Genomic DNA, 18,835 nt, shown 5'->3' with positions numbered 1-18,835 from the left:
CACCTGGGTGGCTCAGTGGTTGAGCGTCTGCCTTTGGCTCAGGGCGTGATCCTGGGGTCCCAGGATTGAGTCCCACATTGGGCTTCCTGCATGGAGCCTGCTTCTCCCTCTGCCTGTGTCTCTGCCTCTCTCTGTGTGTCTCTCATGAATAAATAAATAAAATCTTAAGAAAAAATAAAGACACTTTCCTTGCTTTTTGAATGAGGGGCCCTACATTTGCATTCTCTTCCAGGACCTCTTGGTCCCAAGCCCTGGTTTTAGATATGTCCAAAGTAGTACTAATTTTCTCAGTCCTTGGGGGAACTTACAGAGGCTTGAGATGGTTGCCCCTGAAATCAGGCAGCCTCGACTCTGTGCTAAGATTAGAATTTTCAAGGTGGACCATGAAGTGACAAGGTTGGGAAAGCTCAGCTTCCTAGAAGCTTGGTTTTGTGTCTATCACACGTACTCTGTACTCTGATGGGCCTGACCATGCATTAAATGCTAAAAATCCCAAGTTTACCACTCAAAAACACTCGGACTCCTGGGCTTTCTATGGTGTCCTGTCTGGAATGCCATCCCTCCTTCCTGGGGACAGCTTCCCTCTCATCCCTCCAACCTCAGCCTACATGATTTCTCTGCAGAGAGATTTTTCCCTGGTCCTGTTTCACCAATCCTCTATTGAGTTGCTTTATACCACATTCGTGTCTTCTCTGTGATGTGTGGGGTAAAAACCCTATACCTTGCTCCCTGTGTATTGCAAGCTCCTGCTGCTGGGCTCAGCAGTTTTCGAGTCCACACTGTTTGTTTGCTAAATGAGAATGCAAGGAGACATCTGTGATTAGGATGTGTTAGGTTATTCAGTGTTTTTCAAAATTCAAATCTAAGACTTATCTCTACAAAGCAGCAAATTCCAGACATCAGCTGCTATACAATCCAGTTTAGACTTTTGCCCAAGCATGTGAGGACCATGATCTTTTAACAAAATGTTAAGGGAGCAGTTAAATATTAATAGCCTAGGCGGACATCTATAATTATTTAAAAAGTATAATAATTAGTAATTTAGTAATGTTTTAAAAAGCAGAAGTACAGAAAAAAAACCCTTTTTTCTTTTTTTCTACTTTTCTCAACGTTTCTTATTATACGTTTGGTTTCTGGCCTATATTAGCACTTTGCGTAGGCAGAAATTAAACAATAGAGTAGTTAAGTGATTACAAAGCTTTCCCTATTGATTACATCTTTATAAAAATTATATATAGAATTTCATTTATTTTATTTTATTCATTTTTAATTTTTTAAAAAGATTTTATTTATTTATTCATGAGAGACACAGAGAGAGAGAGGCAGAGACACAGGCAGAGGGAGGAGCAGGCTAAATGAAGGGAGCCCGACGCGGGACTCAATCCAGGGCCTCCAGGATCACACCCCGGGCTGAAGGCAGCGCTAAACCACTGAGCCACCCAGGGATCCCTCTCATTTCTTGTTTTAAATAACTTATTTCAACAGCATGAACTGAATCTTCTCAGGATATAAAAGAAAAATACTTAAATTTTTATAATGATCAACATAATAGGTTTTGTTACTTTCCCTTTCTTGATTTCTATACCAAGTTGTACTCTGAGATGTCAACGTGGTTATCTTCTGAGACACTGGACAATATAGCATTTACTAACCCACATTAGCATCAGTAGCCCTGGCTGGCATCCACATTAGTCTAATGTGATTCATCGAAAAGTTTTTCAAGTGACACTGAATCTTATTCTTTGAACTTGTAACAATATTGTTTTCCCTAAACCTGATTATTCTGATGCTATATTCATTCTTATTTGAGAAGGCAGTGTTGAACAAAATAACAAAGCATGTTCTTTGTAATGAGAAATTTGATAAGTGGGGAAGGTGACGTGCCAAAAATCACAATGGACTTATAGGATGCAGAGTTTTCTTGTTTGCAAATGATTTTTCCCTGCCTTGGTCCAACATACTTGACTGATGAGTGTCCAGCTCATCCTAGTTGACATGCAAACTGACAAGCCAATCGCTGAATAGGTCTTTCTCATTTCTGCCAAAAACCTCTTTCAAGCTGTTTGTGAAATAAAAACCCCCATGCTGAAGGCTGAATTGACACCAGCTCTAAGATTAAGTCTAGAGTGCTGTGGATATCACTTCAGAGAATGCCATCTTCCAAACACACACCACCAGCCTGGACAAAGTGCGAGGGAGCACGCAGAAGGGAATAATGTTGCCCTGGCCCCCGGGGAGGGACCAGATGGGACCTAATAGCTCTTTTCTACTACTAATTTCTATGATAATTCCAAGTTGCCACATGGCATATGTATTTTTTTTTTTAAATCTAAAGACAGAATATCAGTCAATACAGTGACCAGGATTTTAATGAATGGTATTTTTCATGAACTGTATCTATTCACACATGGTATTTCTCACCCACTCTCACCCCCACCCCTTCAGCAACATATCACTTATGGTTGGAGTGGGAGAAGTATAGACAGAGGTCAAACACAACATGTTTATACTCATTATCAATACCAGTTAGAAAGAGAGAAATTTTAAGTTTTACTAGGAGGTCAGATGCATTTTGTAGCAATTTTATGATGTCACCTTAATTTCTTTTTCTTATAATCAGACATTATGCCTAGACTTATAAAGTGTGCTGACTGATTTTTTTTTTTCTGAGAAAAAAAAATTACAAAAGTGAAATTTCTTCTGGTTTTAGAGAGAAGATCAAGGGTTGGTGAAGATTTGGGAAACATTACAAAAGGACTTTTAGCCATTCTCACTGATGAGTTCCAAAGCAACTTCACTGAGGATGTCTTTCCCTGTCCCCCAGCCAGATGCAATTGCCCTCTCCTCTGACCTCCTAGAAGGCCATTCATACTTCCAGTGGCACTCATCACATTCTTTGATTGATTAGATTCATTTCATTTGTTGTTGGCTTCGGGTAGGTACCCTGGGTGACCCCACTACATTTTCCTCAGCATCTCACCTTCCACACACAATAGACTGCAACTCACAGGGATGGGCAGAAGGGAACCCAACCTCAGGCAAAGCACCGGGAAAGGATGAACCGCTCTTAATGGTCACAGCTTCTTGGCACAGACTTACATGACTACATTATGAACATAAACTCTTCTGGGGTTCGGTGAAGCACAGTATTATTATACTTAATATAAATTAATAGATGGTTTGAAGATCACACAATGTTATTTTCAACACATACTGAAAAACGTTCTCTATTCCCTCTTCAACCCAGTGAATACTTACCTCTCATGGCAAACTGCTGAGAATCAGGATTTGGGGATAGTTAATAGGTACATACTCAAAACAAAAAGATACAAGCTCTGGTAGAGTGGGATGAGGCACTTCACGGCCCTGCTGGCATTGATGCACGTGGCACATATAAGGCTTGGCAGGAGCTTCCCACTCACTATGGCTCCGTCAAACAGAGGCCCAAAAAACGGAACCTGTTGATTCAAAACAGAAAAACACTTACTTTTCAAAACCAGTAAAAATCAAACTAGACATGAGAATAGCTGGTTGATGTCTCAGACCTGTCATGACCATGCAGACCATCACCCACAGAAGAGATGCTAACCTTAGCATGATATGATGGAGGGCTTTCAAATCAAGCAACACAGGTCTGCTCTACAATACTCCTCCATTATGAACTCATCAACAAAACTGCTCATGACAAATTCTCACTGGGTTATTATTTTTTTTCCTTGTGTTGTCATTTACAGAAATAGCATTATTCTTTCTAAGTGCCTGCATCATGTGGATTATGCACAATACACAGCCATGTCTCATTGTACACCTCCTAGTCTTGCAACTTTCTGAAACCAGTTTGGAATTGGTAGTGTTTCTGCATGGACCCTGATGTGTACTGACTCTTAAAGGAGATGATGACTATCACTGTTAGCAGCTACAAGGTCCTACTTAGAGTCCTCGTTCTTCTTGAACCTTCTTCCCTCTGCTTCCAAGATAATTGTGTTATCCTCATTTCTATCTACTTCCTTATTAGAGGCATGGCTTTCCTTCACTGGACCCACTTTTATACCTGGGCAACCCATGAAGTTCTAGTGCATGTCTTTTCTCTCTCTCTATTTCTCTATTTCTCTCTATTATGTGACAGACATTGTTCTATTCACTGAGGACACAGCAGTGAATAATAAAATTTCTTATTTCACTGAGCTTACAATTTACTGGAGGCTTAAGAGAATGAACAGTATAAATACATTATATATATATATGGTACTAAAAGCGCTAAGGCGGAAAATAAAGCAAGGAAGAGTAATAGGACTCTTTTTAAAGGGAGATGTCCTCCAATTTTAGATCATATGGCCAGGGAGGGCTTTAAGGAGAAGATGGTTATTTCAGTATAAGCCTGACAGAAGTGAGGGAATGAACCTCATGTTATATGAGGACATCTGATGGAAGAGCATTCTAGGCCGAGGAACACCAAATAGCCAGCCCTGTGGTGGGAGTGGGACTGCTATGGTTAAGAAACAGCAACTAAGCCACAGAGGATGGAGCTGAGTGAGCAAGAAAGAGAGCAGAATGCAATAAAGTTAGGCCTGTCCTAAGACAGGCTGTAAAGGGTTCTAGATTTCTGCTCTGAACAAGATAAAAGCCTTCTGGAGGGTTTAGGGAAGTAGGAGAGCTGATCTCACCTATATTTTAAAGGTATGTTCAGGCTGTTGTGTTGGGAAAATTGCAAAAAAGTAAGCATTATGGAAAACAGGGAACTAGTGAATGATCAAGGCAAGAGATGATGATGGCTTGGATCAGAATGATGACCAAAGTGGTGAGAAGTGGTAGGTTTCTGGATATAGTTTGAAGGTAAACAGGATTTGCTGAGGATTACTATTGAAGTGGAGAGAAAAAGAGGTATCAAGGGCAATGCCATGGTTTATGCCGGACAACTGGAAGACTGGAGCCACCTTTTCCTAAAATGGAGAAGATCAAAAGGGAAGGTCACTAGTTTAATTTTAAACTTGCTAAGTTTGAGATGCCTATTAGATATTTATAGTGATGTATGGGGGTGGCAGCAGATATACCAGGCAAGAAGTCAAGGGACTTCCAGTTGGAAATTCATAAGAGTTATTTATAGATGATGTTTCAGCCATGAGATTGGATGATCAGATGAGAAGGAAAGAGGTCCGAGGACTAATCCTGTGGCCCTCCAATATTTACAGGTTGGAGACGTGAGGAGGAATTAGCAAAGAAAACTGAGGAGGAGATGATGGAGAGAAACCTCCAGGTACTTGGCACAAGGTTGGAATGCAAATAATGCCTGAATGGTTGAAACTGATTGTTATTTTAAATAATTTAAATAATTTAATAAATGCAGGTCTCCAGCATGGGTCTTTTTGCTTGTGTCAAAGGCCATCTATTTGTGGAATATCTTTTTATCTTTTTTATCTTTTCCACATGGTTGGAAATGGGAGAGGGGCTAGGGATACAATGGTAAAAAGAAGACTATCTCTGCCCAAAAGAGTGGACATGAGGAACAACTGACATAAGAAATCTACAAACTAGGGCACCTGGGTGGCTCAGTGGTTGAGCATCTGCCTTTGGGTCAGGTTGTGATCCTAGAGTCATGGGATCAAGTTCCGCTCCCTGCAGGGAGCCTGCTTCTCCCTCTGCCTGTGTCTCTGCCTCTCTCTGTGTGTGTCTCTCATGAATAAATAAATAAAAATCTTTAAAAAAATAAAATAAAAAATAAAAACTGGGGCACATGTTCATAACAGAGATATGGCTAGGATTTCTGCACCCTGTTTTTTAGCACTACCTTTATCATGCAAAAAGTGGGTGACAATGCAGAGATCCAGTGTTCAAGTTTCTGCTGGACTCCATATGTATGCCTGTAAAGTGTACACAATACGTATGCACAGAGCCACACAAATGCAAACAGCCTTTCAATAATAAGCATCCACATACGAGTGTGAAAATAAACACTTTTCTACTCCTAAAGAGGCTGAGACTATTGGGATTCAAATTCTGGACTTGGTTTGGCTGCTAAGAAACCAAGTCCTGTGGTAACTTACTACACTTACATTCAAGGATGTATTTGGAGCCCAAGAGAGGTGTGATATGCCCTACTTCCCTCGCAGAGTGGCTAAAATATTCAGATGCAATATACATCCCTAAGGTGGGTTGCAAATAGTAGTGTCCTAATGAGAGACAAGGTAGAAAAACCATACAATATTGAGATCAAGGGTAAAAACTTTAAGAGAAGTATAAGGTATGTTTCTGAGAATGTTTATTTCCACATATTTTAATCTTTATATTGTATGGATACATTCTCTAAATATCAGAAGATAATTTTGGGGAAAAATAGATAATTAAAGGACTCTAAAATTTTGCTTGAAAATTCTGAAGAATACATAGAATCTTTCTAGGTAAAAAGGGAAGAGATTTTAGATTTTATCTGTTTAATTGTTATGTATTTGCCTGCTTTGATCCACACCTCAGTAAGGGCGAGAGAGGAATACAGAGGTAAATATGTCAGAACTCTTAGGCATAAACAGTGTGCAGGGGGATTAAAATATGTATTCAAGAAGGCAAAAAAGAAAAAATGAAAAGAAAAAAAGCTTTAGTTTGGGTACAGATATAATGTTCTGGAGCTGTGGAGAATCTTCTTCTAGCTGAGAGCAGCCACAGAAGTCTTTGTGTTGGAGGTGGTCATGACTGTGGGAAACCTGTGGGAAGAGAGGAGCACTCCAGGCGAGTGGTATAAAACAAGAACAAAACAGTGAGGTGGCACTGGCTCTCTTTGCTAAGGCGGTGTCCCCAAAGTGTATTCCATGAGCTACTAATCTAGCCAAGCATTAGTTAGATGTGTTAGATGCATCACAGGTGAATAAAGAGAAAGACTGTGGCTGGAACAGGGCAAAGGGCTGCACACAAATGCTGAGGGACTTCCTATATCACAGTGGGAAGTCAGAGACAGGGCCACTAAAGGGAGTAACACAGGAGATGAGGCTGGACTGCACACTTGGGAGGACTGGAAAGCTCTCCAACAGGTATCTAGGGAAATCTAGGGAAATAATGATAAAATCATTATCATTTAGAGATAAATGAAAAGACTAAAGAACAGTCGTGGGGACCTAGCTGACCAGAGCTGGCCAAGGACAATCCTCCGGAGAAGCTTGACTCTAGTTACTCCAAAGCCAGAATCGCCTTCAGTAAGGAATTCTCCATCAAGAATTGATCCGTATAAGATCTATGGAGCCACAGAGCACATGAGAGTGCTTAGAATTTAACATATTTTATCCTTATAAAAATTTTAATAAAATTTTCAGTTATGGACTCTTCAGTCTTTCTGGCAAATAATATAATTGCTATTTTTTTTCCAGTGGGAAATTTATTGTTCTTCAATGCAATTCTTGAACTGATTTATCTGTCACTCATTTTGACATCTCAAGCATAATTTTATGGGCCCAAATATACTCTTTCAGTTCGTAAATTCATACTGTGGGATTGAGAACTTCTGGAGAGGGAAACTGTAGCAGGTCCTGGAATCCTAGATGGCAGAGGTAGAAGAGCCCTTCAAGATCATCTGTTTTGACCTTACTGATGCACAGATGTGGAAAGGGGAAGGCATGGCAGTGTTCTCTGGTAATGTACAATGCCACAAGGTCACTAGCAGGGCGATGCTCTCCGAAGGGGGGCCAGATGGAAAACAGCTCACTGGACTCGGGCTTAGTTTCTTGAAAGATAGATAAGTGCGAATAGACTTAAACTCTATTTTGCAGAGCCTGGGGTAGACACAGAAAAGAATTTCCAAAGAGAGAGAAAGTCCCTTTAGGAAACAATCATGGCATCTCCATGACTGTCTTTTAAAGTAGGTTAATGGATTAAGTAACTGGGCCTATAAGGGATTCTCCTGTGACGCCTTTACAGTCTGTAATTCTTAGTAACTGGAATGAAAGTAGTATACATAATTAATTGATCTATTTTGAAATAAAGAGGTTATTTTGGGCAGCCTGGGTGGCTCAGCGGTTTAGCGCCGCCTTTGGCCCAGGGCCTGATCCTGGAGACCCAGGATCGAGTCCCACATCCGGCTCCCTGTGTGGAGCCTGCTTCTCCTTCTGCCTGTGTCTCTGCTTCTCTCTTTCTGTGTCTCTCATGAATAAATAAATAAAATCTTTTTAAAAGAGTGGTTACGTTAAGACAGAATAACAAAAGACTCATAGAACAGGGGTAAAGGAGTCCAGGAATATTTGATTTTTGATGATGAGCCCAACGGCTGTGGCTACTGCTATAAACTCCCTATGCTGGGCCAAGGTTCTGAGCTCAGCGCTCACAGGCCAGTATGTAATTTCCACAATTCCATGAGGCTGACACTTTATCTTTATTTTACAGAGAAAAATGTTGTCAGACTGTCTGCCTTTCTAAGCTTATCAAGATCAGAGTCCTCACCTGGGGCCATGGACGCTCTCAGCAACCTCAGCCTTCCTCTTAGCCCCCTTTCCCCCTTCCTCTTCCCCTCCCCTGCCTGCATTAAGTATCCTTCCTCATTCTTAGTAAGCTCATGCTTTCTGTAAGGACTTTGCTCTTGCTGTCCTCTTTGTGTGATGCTTTTTGGGGGCTTCGTCTCCTGCTCCTTTCGGGTCACCTCCTGGGGCGTGTAAGTATCACCCCCCCCCCAGAGCTTTCTGTACCCACTAATACCCCCCTTCATCCCTGGTAATTTTCCTTGCTCTGAAGTCAGCTTTGTCTGGTATTAATACAGTTAGTCCAGCTTTCTACTTATCTGTGTTAGTGTGGGATATCTTTCTCCATCCCTCTACTTTTAATCTGTGCTTTTATAATTTAAAGTATTGGTTTCTCAGGATGTGTGGGTGGCTCAGTGGTTAAGCAGCTAGCTGCCTTCCGCTCAGGGCATACCTGGGGTCCTGGGATAGAGTCCCACATTGGGCTGCCTCGAGGAGCCTGGTTCTCTCTCTGTGTCTCTGCCTTTTTCTGTGTCTCTCATGAATAAATAAATAATATCTTTAAAAAAATAAAGTAGGTTTCTCACAGACAACATACAGTTGGTTGTTTTTATTTTTTAATCCACTGACAGTCTTTTTTCTTTTAATTGGTGTATTTAGACTGTTGACATGTAATGTAATGACTGATATAGTTAGATTACGATCCATCAGGTCTGTTAGTAGATTTCACTTGTTCCTCTTGTCCCTTCCTATTCTTTTCCTGCTTTCTCTGATTTTCTTTTTTTTTGTGTGAGAGAGCGCATGCATAAGTGAGGAAGGCGGACGGAGGGAGAGAAAGAGAGAATCTTAAGCAGGTTCCCTCCTGCCTGACATGGAGTGCAATCTCAAAACACAAGATCATGATCTGAGCTGAAACCAAGAGTGGGAAACTTAACTTACTGTGCCACCCAGGCACCCCGTGCCTTCTAATTTTAATTGAGCATTTATATAATTCCAGTTTTTCTCTTTTCTTAGCATATTCATAACTTTTAATTTTTTAATTTATTTTTTTACTTTTTTTAATGACTGTTCTTGAGTTTGACATATACATTTGTAACTAATCCAAGTCCTCTTTCAAACAGCACTATTCCACTCCACAGGTAGTACAAGTACCTTACAATAGGGTATTGTCAATTCTTTAATTCCATCCTCATAACATGCTGTCATTCATTATTTATCCAATCATTGAATACATGGTTGCTATTATTATTTGGAACAAACTGTTATCTGTTAGATCAATTAGGAATAAGAAAAATTAAAGATTCCATTTACCTTATTTCTTCTCTAAAACTTTTCCTTTTAAAAGTAGATTTGTGTTTCTGATCTATATCATTTTCCTTCTTTTTGATGAATTTATTTTAACATTTCTTGCAAGGCAGCTCTACTGGCCACAAATTTCCTAAGTTTTATTTGTCTGAAAAAATATTTTTTTCCTTCACTTTTGAAGGATACAGAATTCTATGTTGGTTTCTCTCTCTTACCACTTTAATCAAATTGCTTCTTGCTTCTATGATTTCTGAAGAGAAGTCAACGGTAATACCTATCCTTGCTCCTCTATAGTTACTATAAAACTCTGGTTTCTTTCAAGGTTTTTCCCTTTGTTTTTGATTTTTGGTAGTGTCTTAATCTGTTTGGGCTGCTATAACAATGTATCATACATTGGGTAGCTTATAACAACAGAAATTTATTTCTAACAGTTCTGGAGGCTGGGAAGTCCAAGATTAAGATGTCAGGAAACCTGATACCTTGTGAGAGCTTGCTACCTGGTTCTAGATGGCTGTTTCTGTGCCCTCACTTGGAGGAAGTGGTCAAGGGAGTGCTCTGGGCTCTCTTTTATAACTAATTTCTGAGGGCTTTACCCTGATGACCTAATCATCTCCCAAAGGCCCTATCTCCAAATACCATCATACTGGGGTTATGTTTCAAAAAATAAATTCTGGGGACAGGGGCACCAACATTCAGTTTATAACACATAGTTTGAATGTAATATATCTAGGTATAGATATTTTAGAATTTATCCTACTTGGTATTTTCTATGCTTCCTGGAGTTATAGTTTGGTATCTGTCATTAATTTGAGAAATTCTCATGTATATTAAAATTACATATTAAAAATACATAACATAATTATAATTTCAAGTATTTCTTTTATTCCTTTCTTTTCCTCTTAGTATTGCCATTAGGTGTGTATTATACCTTTTACAACTGTCCCATAGGTCTTAAATGTTTTGTTCATGTTTTTCATCCTTTTTTCCATTTGCATTTCATAGGTATTACCGTTGACTTCTCTTCAGAAATCACAGAAATCAGGTTTCTACTGATTTATCTTCAAGCTCATAGTTCCTTTCCCCAGTTGTCCAGCTGATTGATGAGTTCATCAAAGGTATGCTTCATTTCTGTTTGAAATTTCTAGTGTTTTTTATTTCTAGCATTTCCTTTTAATTCTTTTTTTAAAAAAATATTTTATTCATTTATTCATGAGAGACACAGAGAGAGAGGTAGAAACATAGGCAGAGGGAGTAGGTTCCATGCAGGAAGCCCGATGTGGGACTCAATCCTCGGATCCAGGATCACACCCTGAGTGGAAGGCAGACGCTCAACTGCCAAGCCACCCAGGCGTCCCATCCTTTTAATTCTTTCTTGGGAGTTTGCATCTCTCTGCTACACTAGTCATCTCTTCTTGCATGCTGTCCACACTCTTTCTATTGTAACCCTTAACATGTTAATCATAGTTATTTTAAATTCCTGATAATATAATAAGATAATTTCAAAATCTCTGCCAAATCTGGGTCTGATTCTGATGTTTGTTCTGTCTCTTCAAGCTGGTTGTTTTTTGTTTGTTTGTTTGTTTGTTTTTACCTTTAGTATGCCTTGTAGTTTTTTGTTGAAAGCTGAACATAATATACCACATAAAAGGAACTGAAGTCAATAGGCCTTTAGTGTGAGGCTTTATGTGTGTCTCTCTTGGAGTTAGGCTGTGCTTATTTTCTGATTCCCATGTTTTTGTCTACCTTGTTGTCTCTCTTAAATAAGGTCTTAGATATGTAGTTCTTTCAGTTGTTACTTTACAAAAGTCCTTTTGATATAGTGATATGGCATGGGAGAGAAATTCCACAGACCTATGATCTGATCTATGATCAGGTCTCAGTGTTTCAGTGAGCCTGGATCTCTAGGCTGTGACCTTCATAAGTGCTTCTTAGTTTTGTTTTTCTGTGTCCTCCCACTTTCCCTTTAGGTGAGAACAGCAAAGCTAGAGGGAGCTTAAGTTGGGTGCTTCCTCTTCCACTAGGTAACAGCTCTGGTAAAACACTTCCTCTTGAGGATAGGGCTGGTTAAGAACAGAATGCTCCAGGTTTATCTCAAAATGGCTTCTTTCCCCACCCTCTGCTGAAGCACGAGGGTTCCTCCTGCCCCATCCTGCTTGTGAGAAAGTGGTAGGGCTCCTTGAGGGAAAACACACAAAAGTATGTGTGTGTGGGGGTCTCCCAAAGACCAGGCCCCTCTTGACTCTAACTCTCAGATTTGTGTACAGGGAGCCTCCAGCAATTGATCAACTACTGTTGACATTTTCCTACCTTGTTATTGGTTCCCAGGGGTTTCTGTTCCTGGGCTTCTACTATGGCAAGTTATGATTCTGTTATCCGTCTGTCTCTTCTGTTTGGGGGGTGGCAATTTTCTTTTTAACTTTAAGTCTCTGATGGCTCAAAGAAGAGCTGCTGATTCTCAGTTTGTTCAGCTTTTCATGTCATTAGGATGGTGGTGATGACTTCTAAGCTCCCTACATGCTGTACTGGAAACAAGGATTCCCCTTACCTGAATTAAAGCAGCTTCATTCTTGTCCATCCTATCACTCTGTTTTATTTTCTTTATAACACCAAAGCTCCTATCTGAAAGTCTCTAGTTCAACCATTTATTTACTTACTAGTTGGCTGTCTCCCTTAGTAAAACTCCCTTAGTAAAAACCAGGAGTATGAGACCACAGGTCTTTGCCACAATATCTGGCATGAAGCAGCCTCAATAGATGCATTGCTTGAATGACTGAGAGAAGGCCTCTGGCTCCCAAGGCTCTGACCACAGGACACTAACCAAATCTGTTGTCCCCCTGCACATTTCTAGAATAAAACCTGTCATGATGGTCTGTCTTTTCGCTTCATGGAGATGCCTGAAAGGCCAGGATGAAAGGGTTAACAGTGTGGTCCTAGGGCCCTGAGCAGGCTTCTGGTGCTACACCTTTTAATTCGTTTGATGTGTTTGAAAAAAGGTTCCACAGTTAAAACAGAGAAACATAAAACCTGCAAAGACTGACTAAACCTATTTTGAGATTAGCACCTAGAACACAGAGGAATAGTTAGACAAGGAGCAAAGAAGGATGAAACTGTTACTTTTACTAATTATGAAAAATAATGAGCATCTCCCCCTTATGACAGTACTCCTGGCGTCGGGGTAGAGAGGAATATCAAGGAGCTATTCATAGTCTAAAGTTATTCAGAGTTGCCTAATCTAGGCAACAATGACAACCAACAAATAAGAAAGAATAACCCCTTCTTCCTATCTTAAAATAGTAAGTGCATTTCTTCCTATGACTTACCCTAAAAGCAGTCCATAATCAGTGAGATGAGCTACTTCTAAGTACACATGAAGAAAATCAGACAACAAAACCTCCACAACAACAAACAACAACCTAATGGATTTCAAGTAACACAAAGTATACCTTTCAGGAGAAATTCTCAGTGGTGGACAGTGGGCCTTGTTTCCTTCTCACAGAGGAATTCTGTGTGCTTCTGACACCCTGATGGAACAATCAGGAGAACACACCCTGTCTCTTGGCCAGAAGGCCCTTCCTACTGAGGCAGCTCAGAGGTAGAGGATGAGAACGGTCCTGATTTCTAACACAAAGCGAGCTCTACCATTTGCCACTCAGTGTACATTTACACAGGCTGGCTCTGACTGCCAAGGGAGGGAGGATAAGGCGAAAAAGAGAGAATGATCTATATATCAAAGGCCAACTGAAAAAAAAGGAAAACAATGTCAACTTTTGAGGCAAATCAATGGAGAAAGAATTCTCAAAAGCCAAATTGTTGTAAAGGATAAAACGGGAGCTTGGAGTTAATAATAGGCTATAGATTTTTTTTTCCATCTGTATTGGAGCTTATCTTATAAATAAATGTTCTTTATTATTCTTTGGCAACTGCTTGTAGGTGACTCAGTCTTTCAAAAACTGGACAAAAGAAATAATATAAATCCCTTGTATCCAGGGAATTCCTTTAATTAGGAGTGGCAATGAATTAGAGAAGAAATTTGTTTTTGATATAACATCTGCAGATGACAGTTGCCTTTCACAAAGTTCTTAATGTCATTCCTTTACTAAAAAAAACCTCCAATAACAATAATAATAAATTCCCAAAACAATATATCTCGGCAATACATTTTTGATAACATATTTTTTGGGTACCTGGCTGGCCAGTCAGTAAAGCATGTGATGACTGATCTCAGGGTTTTAGGTTCAAGCTCCATGTAGGGTGTAGAGATTACTTAAAAAAATAAAATCTTAAAAAAAAATAATGCCTTTTAGTAAATTCTGGTTATTCAGTATTTTTGATTATCTTTTAGAATAAATGATTCTTCACATATTCAAAAGTTAACAATTTACTTTCCCTGAGAATTTCCCAGAATATTTTAAAGGATATGCCTTAATCTGAAAAAGGTTATTTGGTTGGGGTCGAGATAAATAGGTAAGAAAATAACATATATGAAATAAAAAGAAATTTCCATAACCACACTGAGGTCAAACATACTCCACATATAATGAAGCCACACTAGTAGAAGATTTCCTTTCAAACACAGCTGCCAATACTGGCTACTCTTTGCCTTACATGGGCAAATGCTTTTGTGATTTCTGGTACATCAGCCTTAACCAGCATTTCTGGGCACTGGCTCCAGGTGAAGCTCCTGGGCTAGTGGGCACACACACACACACACATACACACACACTCACACACTGACACACTTGCAGTAGTTGCTGAGGCTGCAAGGGAGACAAATACCACCTTGACAGCAGCCTGGTGAGTTGGGGTGGCTTAGGGAGGAAAGGAGGGGCATCTAGGAACAGGAGAGTCAAACAGGCCATTGTCTTAAAGGGGCACTTAGAATTCCTGAAAAGGACAGCAGAGGACTTAGGCCCCAACCCGAATGCTACACCTGAGGAAATAAAAGTCCAAAGAAATTAAGAGACACCCATACCCACTGTGGCAGCACAGTGGTGTCCTGCCTTCTATCCTAGCATTCTTTCCTGCCTGCACTTCTCAGAAATGACTGAATCATCCATTTTTTCTCCCAAGCCCATATCTACCACGGCCAAGTAAGGAGAGTCTGGAGGATATTAACATGTCTTTCACTTATAAAACTGACATTCTGGTGGAGGTGACAAGGAGGACTCTTAGCTTCTCTTGTCTTTACTGCACCCAGTCAAGGCTGCTTCAGCATATCTGCCCTGCTGGACGGTCGGTCACTAATGTGCCTGCAGGTAAACACGACAGAAACACTAAAGCCTACCTTCACAAATTCATAAAAGCAAATATTCTAATCCCCCAGATTGTTTTTAGTTGCTGAAAAAAGAAAAGCAACATGGCAATATGGAAGCTTTATGAACCCCTTTTCTACAGAACTGGGCATTTAAACAAACCGTTTCAAGCACTCATGTTCTGCTCTATATGCAAGTCTTCCCTGACTACTGACTTAGTAATAAAAGTAGAAATAAAAAATCCCTAGCAATCTGACAATAGCACATTTCTTTTCCATGACCAAAGGCTGTCAATATTTACAGGGACGAACTTACTTTTGAAAATAATTTCACAATGAAATCATGTCACTGAACACACTAATATTTATTTTATACAAAGGTCAATAAAAACCTCAAGAAGTGAGCAGATGCTCTCAGACGTGAGGGTTTTCTGTGCTCACACAGCAAACCCACATTTCTTCAACATACCATTTCGCAAATGCTGTGTATTATTAAGAGGAGGCGGACTCTGCCAGGCACATGATTTGTATATTTAAGGGAGGTGTATGGAATGAGAAAGCGAAATATGTTAAATTTCAAAGGACTTGGAAGCAATGCTGCCTGGGAGCTTGTATTACAAATAGCCCTACATTATTACATACGCTATTAATGAGGCGGAGTGAATGAAAGTACAATTTGAATATGCATGACTCTATCCAATGAGCAGGACTTTTGTGTACTGATGAGGTTTCCCCCCCCCCTCCTAAAAAAGGATTAAAATTATTCTCAGAGAAGTATGGCTGCCCAGAGACCAGTAAAATAAATGTACTTAGACCAGAGTCATACTATATTCAGATGAAATATACAGGTGCTAAAAGAATGCTTTTGACTCTACCTATAATTCACAAAACTTGTGCATAATCCTCTCCTCCTCCAAAAGAATATTCCCCAGCTTCAAGCAGCTGTGTCACTACAGTTTCTAAGCAAAAATAATGATTTTAGTGGAGATCCCTAAAAGTAGGCAAGGTTAAATAAACCTTTTGAGTGCAAAGCCTTTACTTCCACAGTGAGGAGCACTAGTTAAAAGACTGGGGAATGGGTAAATTATTGGACCAAATGGCTGAGAATTAATCTCTGCTGACTAGCTGTAATCTAACGAGGCGTCTGTGTCCCAGGGAGCCCGCAGCATGTCCCTGGCGGTATGTGCAGTGTGTCGAGTCTGCGTGGCACCCTTTGTCCTCGCTCACAGGCGGCCTTTCCCCTCATTGTCCATAATATCCTCATGCATCTGGGACGCGTGGAATGCATTCATACTAACAGACTTACCATTGTTTTCTCTCAGAAGCTTTGTTGAGCAAAGACTGCATCACGGTTACTGATAATTATATTGCTTAATTAATCAAGACAAAAAAAATTTGCAAATCATTGCCTGGTTGCCAAGCAGGGAGATAAAAAATGACAACAATACAAGCTGAAGCAATATAACAAAAGTAACAGCTATCTGATCAGAAATTCTTATATAATGAAGCTATTAATGCTAAATCGGTTAATGTTAACATTGCTCCAGGTGTCTCTACTTAGATGCAAACAAAAAGGCTAACATTATGGATATAAAAGGCCAAATGTTGCCATGGATTCTGTAACCTGATAGAGAGGACAGCCTTTTCATTTGATTAGGGAATGCAATTTAAATACCAGGGACTGAAGCCAAACAAACAGACTTTCCCTCCACAAGCCTCTTGCATTCACCCTGGGGTCAGTGGTTGGTGAACAAAAGGTCAGCCACACTTGCCCTGGAAATGTCTGGATTAATTTTATTACATTGTAATGGTTTGTACTTTAAATGTGGGGATAACACTAAATTTCCAGTTGGCCATTATTCTCTTCTTCCCTTTAGGCTTTTTGAATTGAAATATTAAGACAGCGATTTGCTCAATTCATCTATCAAAATTTATGACCAAATTTATAAAACTTACATACATTTTCTAAAGAAATTTTGAAAAGGTATGTTAATACTTGTTTAATGCGTTAAAAGTGTAATATCTTTTAAAAAATCATTTTTTAAGAAAGTTAGAAGTGTCACTTTTCACACTGTGAACTAAAATACCTTTCATGTTCTTTACTCATTACAAAAAATAAAGGTGACATTTTTAGGATGGTAAGTGACATTTTAGAGGGCCATGTTGAAAATGAACTAATAAAGCCAGTTAATCCATACTAAATATTAAAGAACCACATTTTGCAGATTTGGAAGCTATAGGGCACTAAATCTGTTGGTTGTCTAACATCAACATTTTCAGCTTAATTCTTAAAATTAGTGTTCTTCCTGGACAAACACAAATGTTATTAACACTCAAAGCCATTTTCTTACACGGGTGAAAACTTTACACATGCACAAAGACATGAATCAAAGATAACGCAAATATTTAGTATAAAGAACTTGTGGCTTCATCACTCCACTCCCTAAAAAGAAAAGAGGGTTCCCTTTATGTCAGGCTTCTCACCAGCCAGAGTGGGGCTTTTCTCAATTCAGGAGGTGACCCACGCTATGCCTAGTCTGAGAAATGGCTCATTATTTATTCTATTTGCATGGTAGTGACTGTAACCAAAAAGGTACTAGTAAGAGTAATATAACAACACAACAATTACCACTTAAATGGCTTTTATTCTGAGCCAGCCACTGTTGGCTGAAAGTGCCTTTCACTTCTTAGCTCATTTAATCTGCAGGACTTTAACACTTTAGATTTTGTTATAAATCCCAGGAAATCTCGGTTATCTATTATTATTATTATTATTATTTTAAAGCTCAAAAATAGAGAGTATTTAGAATAGTAACTTTTAGCTCCTTTGAGAGAGTAATTTGGAATGAAAATGAAAATTACACTTAATATCAACCCAGAGCACAAAGTCATTTTCTTGAGGAGTGACTTAACTATGCTACACATTTAATTAAAAACTTAGAAACAAACCCTCCTATTAATAATTCCAACACAAAAACAAGTCACTATATAAAGCACTGCTGAAATACCACTAAAGACATGGCAAGGATCAAAACCGTAGCCATAGCCAATGTAGTACATGGCACAGAACCACTGGATTGTTCCAGCCATTTCCATGATCAATACCAACTGATGTGGCTGCACTGATTCTGTGGCAAGGTGCTTCAATTGTTAAAAATCACCACATGGGCAGGCTGTGCTGCAGAGGCCTAGCCTTCTTCACGGCCATGCCCGCAATCCTTCAGGATTGACCCCTATTAGCGGCAGTCGGAGGCTCAGTGAGCACTGCCTGTCTGTCACGCAAGGTCAAATTCTATACCCACAGCCATCCACAAAATGCTAGATGTGACACAGGGTTCATTCAACTCTTATTATTATTAATCCATGTGTTCCAAATTTGAAATTACCATTTTAAAAAATTAAATTTAAATTCAAAACATTTATAATACCATTAATGTCTTCACACTATAAATTCCAAAGAGTCTTGTAATACAAATACAGAATTCTGTACTCTTGAGGAAAGATACTCTGAAAATCCCAATTCATACTGAATTTCCATATAGCAGGTGTAATTCAGATACATGTGAGACATGCACCAGTTGGAAAAAAGTCCCCTTTAACATATTTATAACATCGTTTTTCAAAAACAGTTAATCATATGGCAAATGCTATATGTCAGGGTGTACCTAACAGGTGAAAACGTACCTCAGGTTTCTTTGTGATTGCGATAAAGAACATGTGATTCTTCACTGGGTAAATAATGATTGAAACGTCTCCAAAGGCGGTCGGGATAATGCCCCTGCGGTAATCCCTGGAGTGTTCAGACCAGACGATGTGGACCTCGTCGTTCCCCAAGTGACGGAGCTGC

At 39.5% G+C, this 18,835-nt stretch overlaps 1 protein-coding gene across 9 annotated transcripts in view; it reads right to left on the bottom strand.

Moving 5' to 3' along the window:
• The window catches only part of RALGAPA2 (Ral GTPase activating protein catalytic subunit alpha 2), a 328,009-nt gene that overhangs the window by 79,855 nt on the left and 229,319 nt on the right, over nucleotides 1–18,835 (bottom strand). For 7 of the 9 annotated variants that reach the window (XR_003144828.3, XR_003144827.3, XR_003144830.3 and 4 more), the window contains 2 exons: nucleotides 18,673–18,831; nucleotides 3,331–3,458 (listed from right to left, as the gene is read on the bottom strand). Coding sequence is in view for 2 of the 9 variants with exons in the window: in XM_025469118.3 (XP_025324903.1) it covers nucleotides 3,331–3,458; nucleotides 18,673–18,831 (287 nt within the window). In the remaining 7 variants the exon portion in view is untranslated. Of the gene's footprint in view, nucleotides 1–3,258; nucleotides 3,459–18,672; nucleotides 18,832–18,835 lie in introns of all 9 variants that reach the window. The other 2 variants (XR_003144829.3, XM_025469120.3) reach the window with 1 other exon arrangement.

The sequence above is a fragment of the Canis lupus genome, chromosome 24, assembly GCF_003254725.2.
Source record: "Canis lupus dingo isolate Sandy chromosome 24, ASM325472v2, whole genome shotgun sequence".
NCBI lineage: Eukaryota > Metazoa > Chordata > Mammalia > Carnivora > Canidae > Canis > Canis lupus.
The sequence above is the reverse complement of the archived record's forward strand: the minus strand, read 5'-3'. Positions and strand labels throughout refer to the sequence as shown.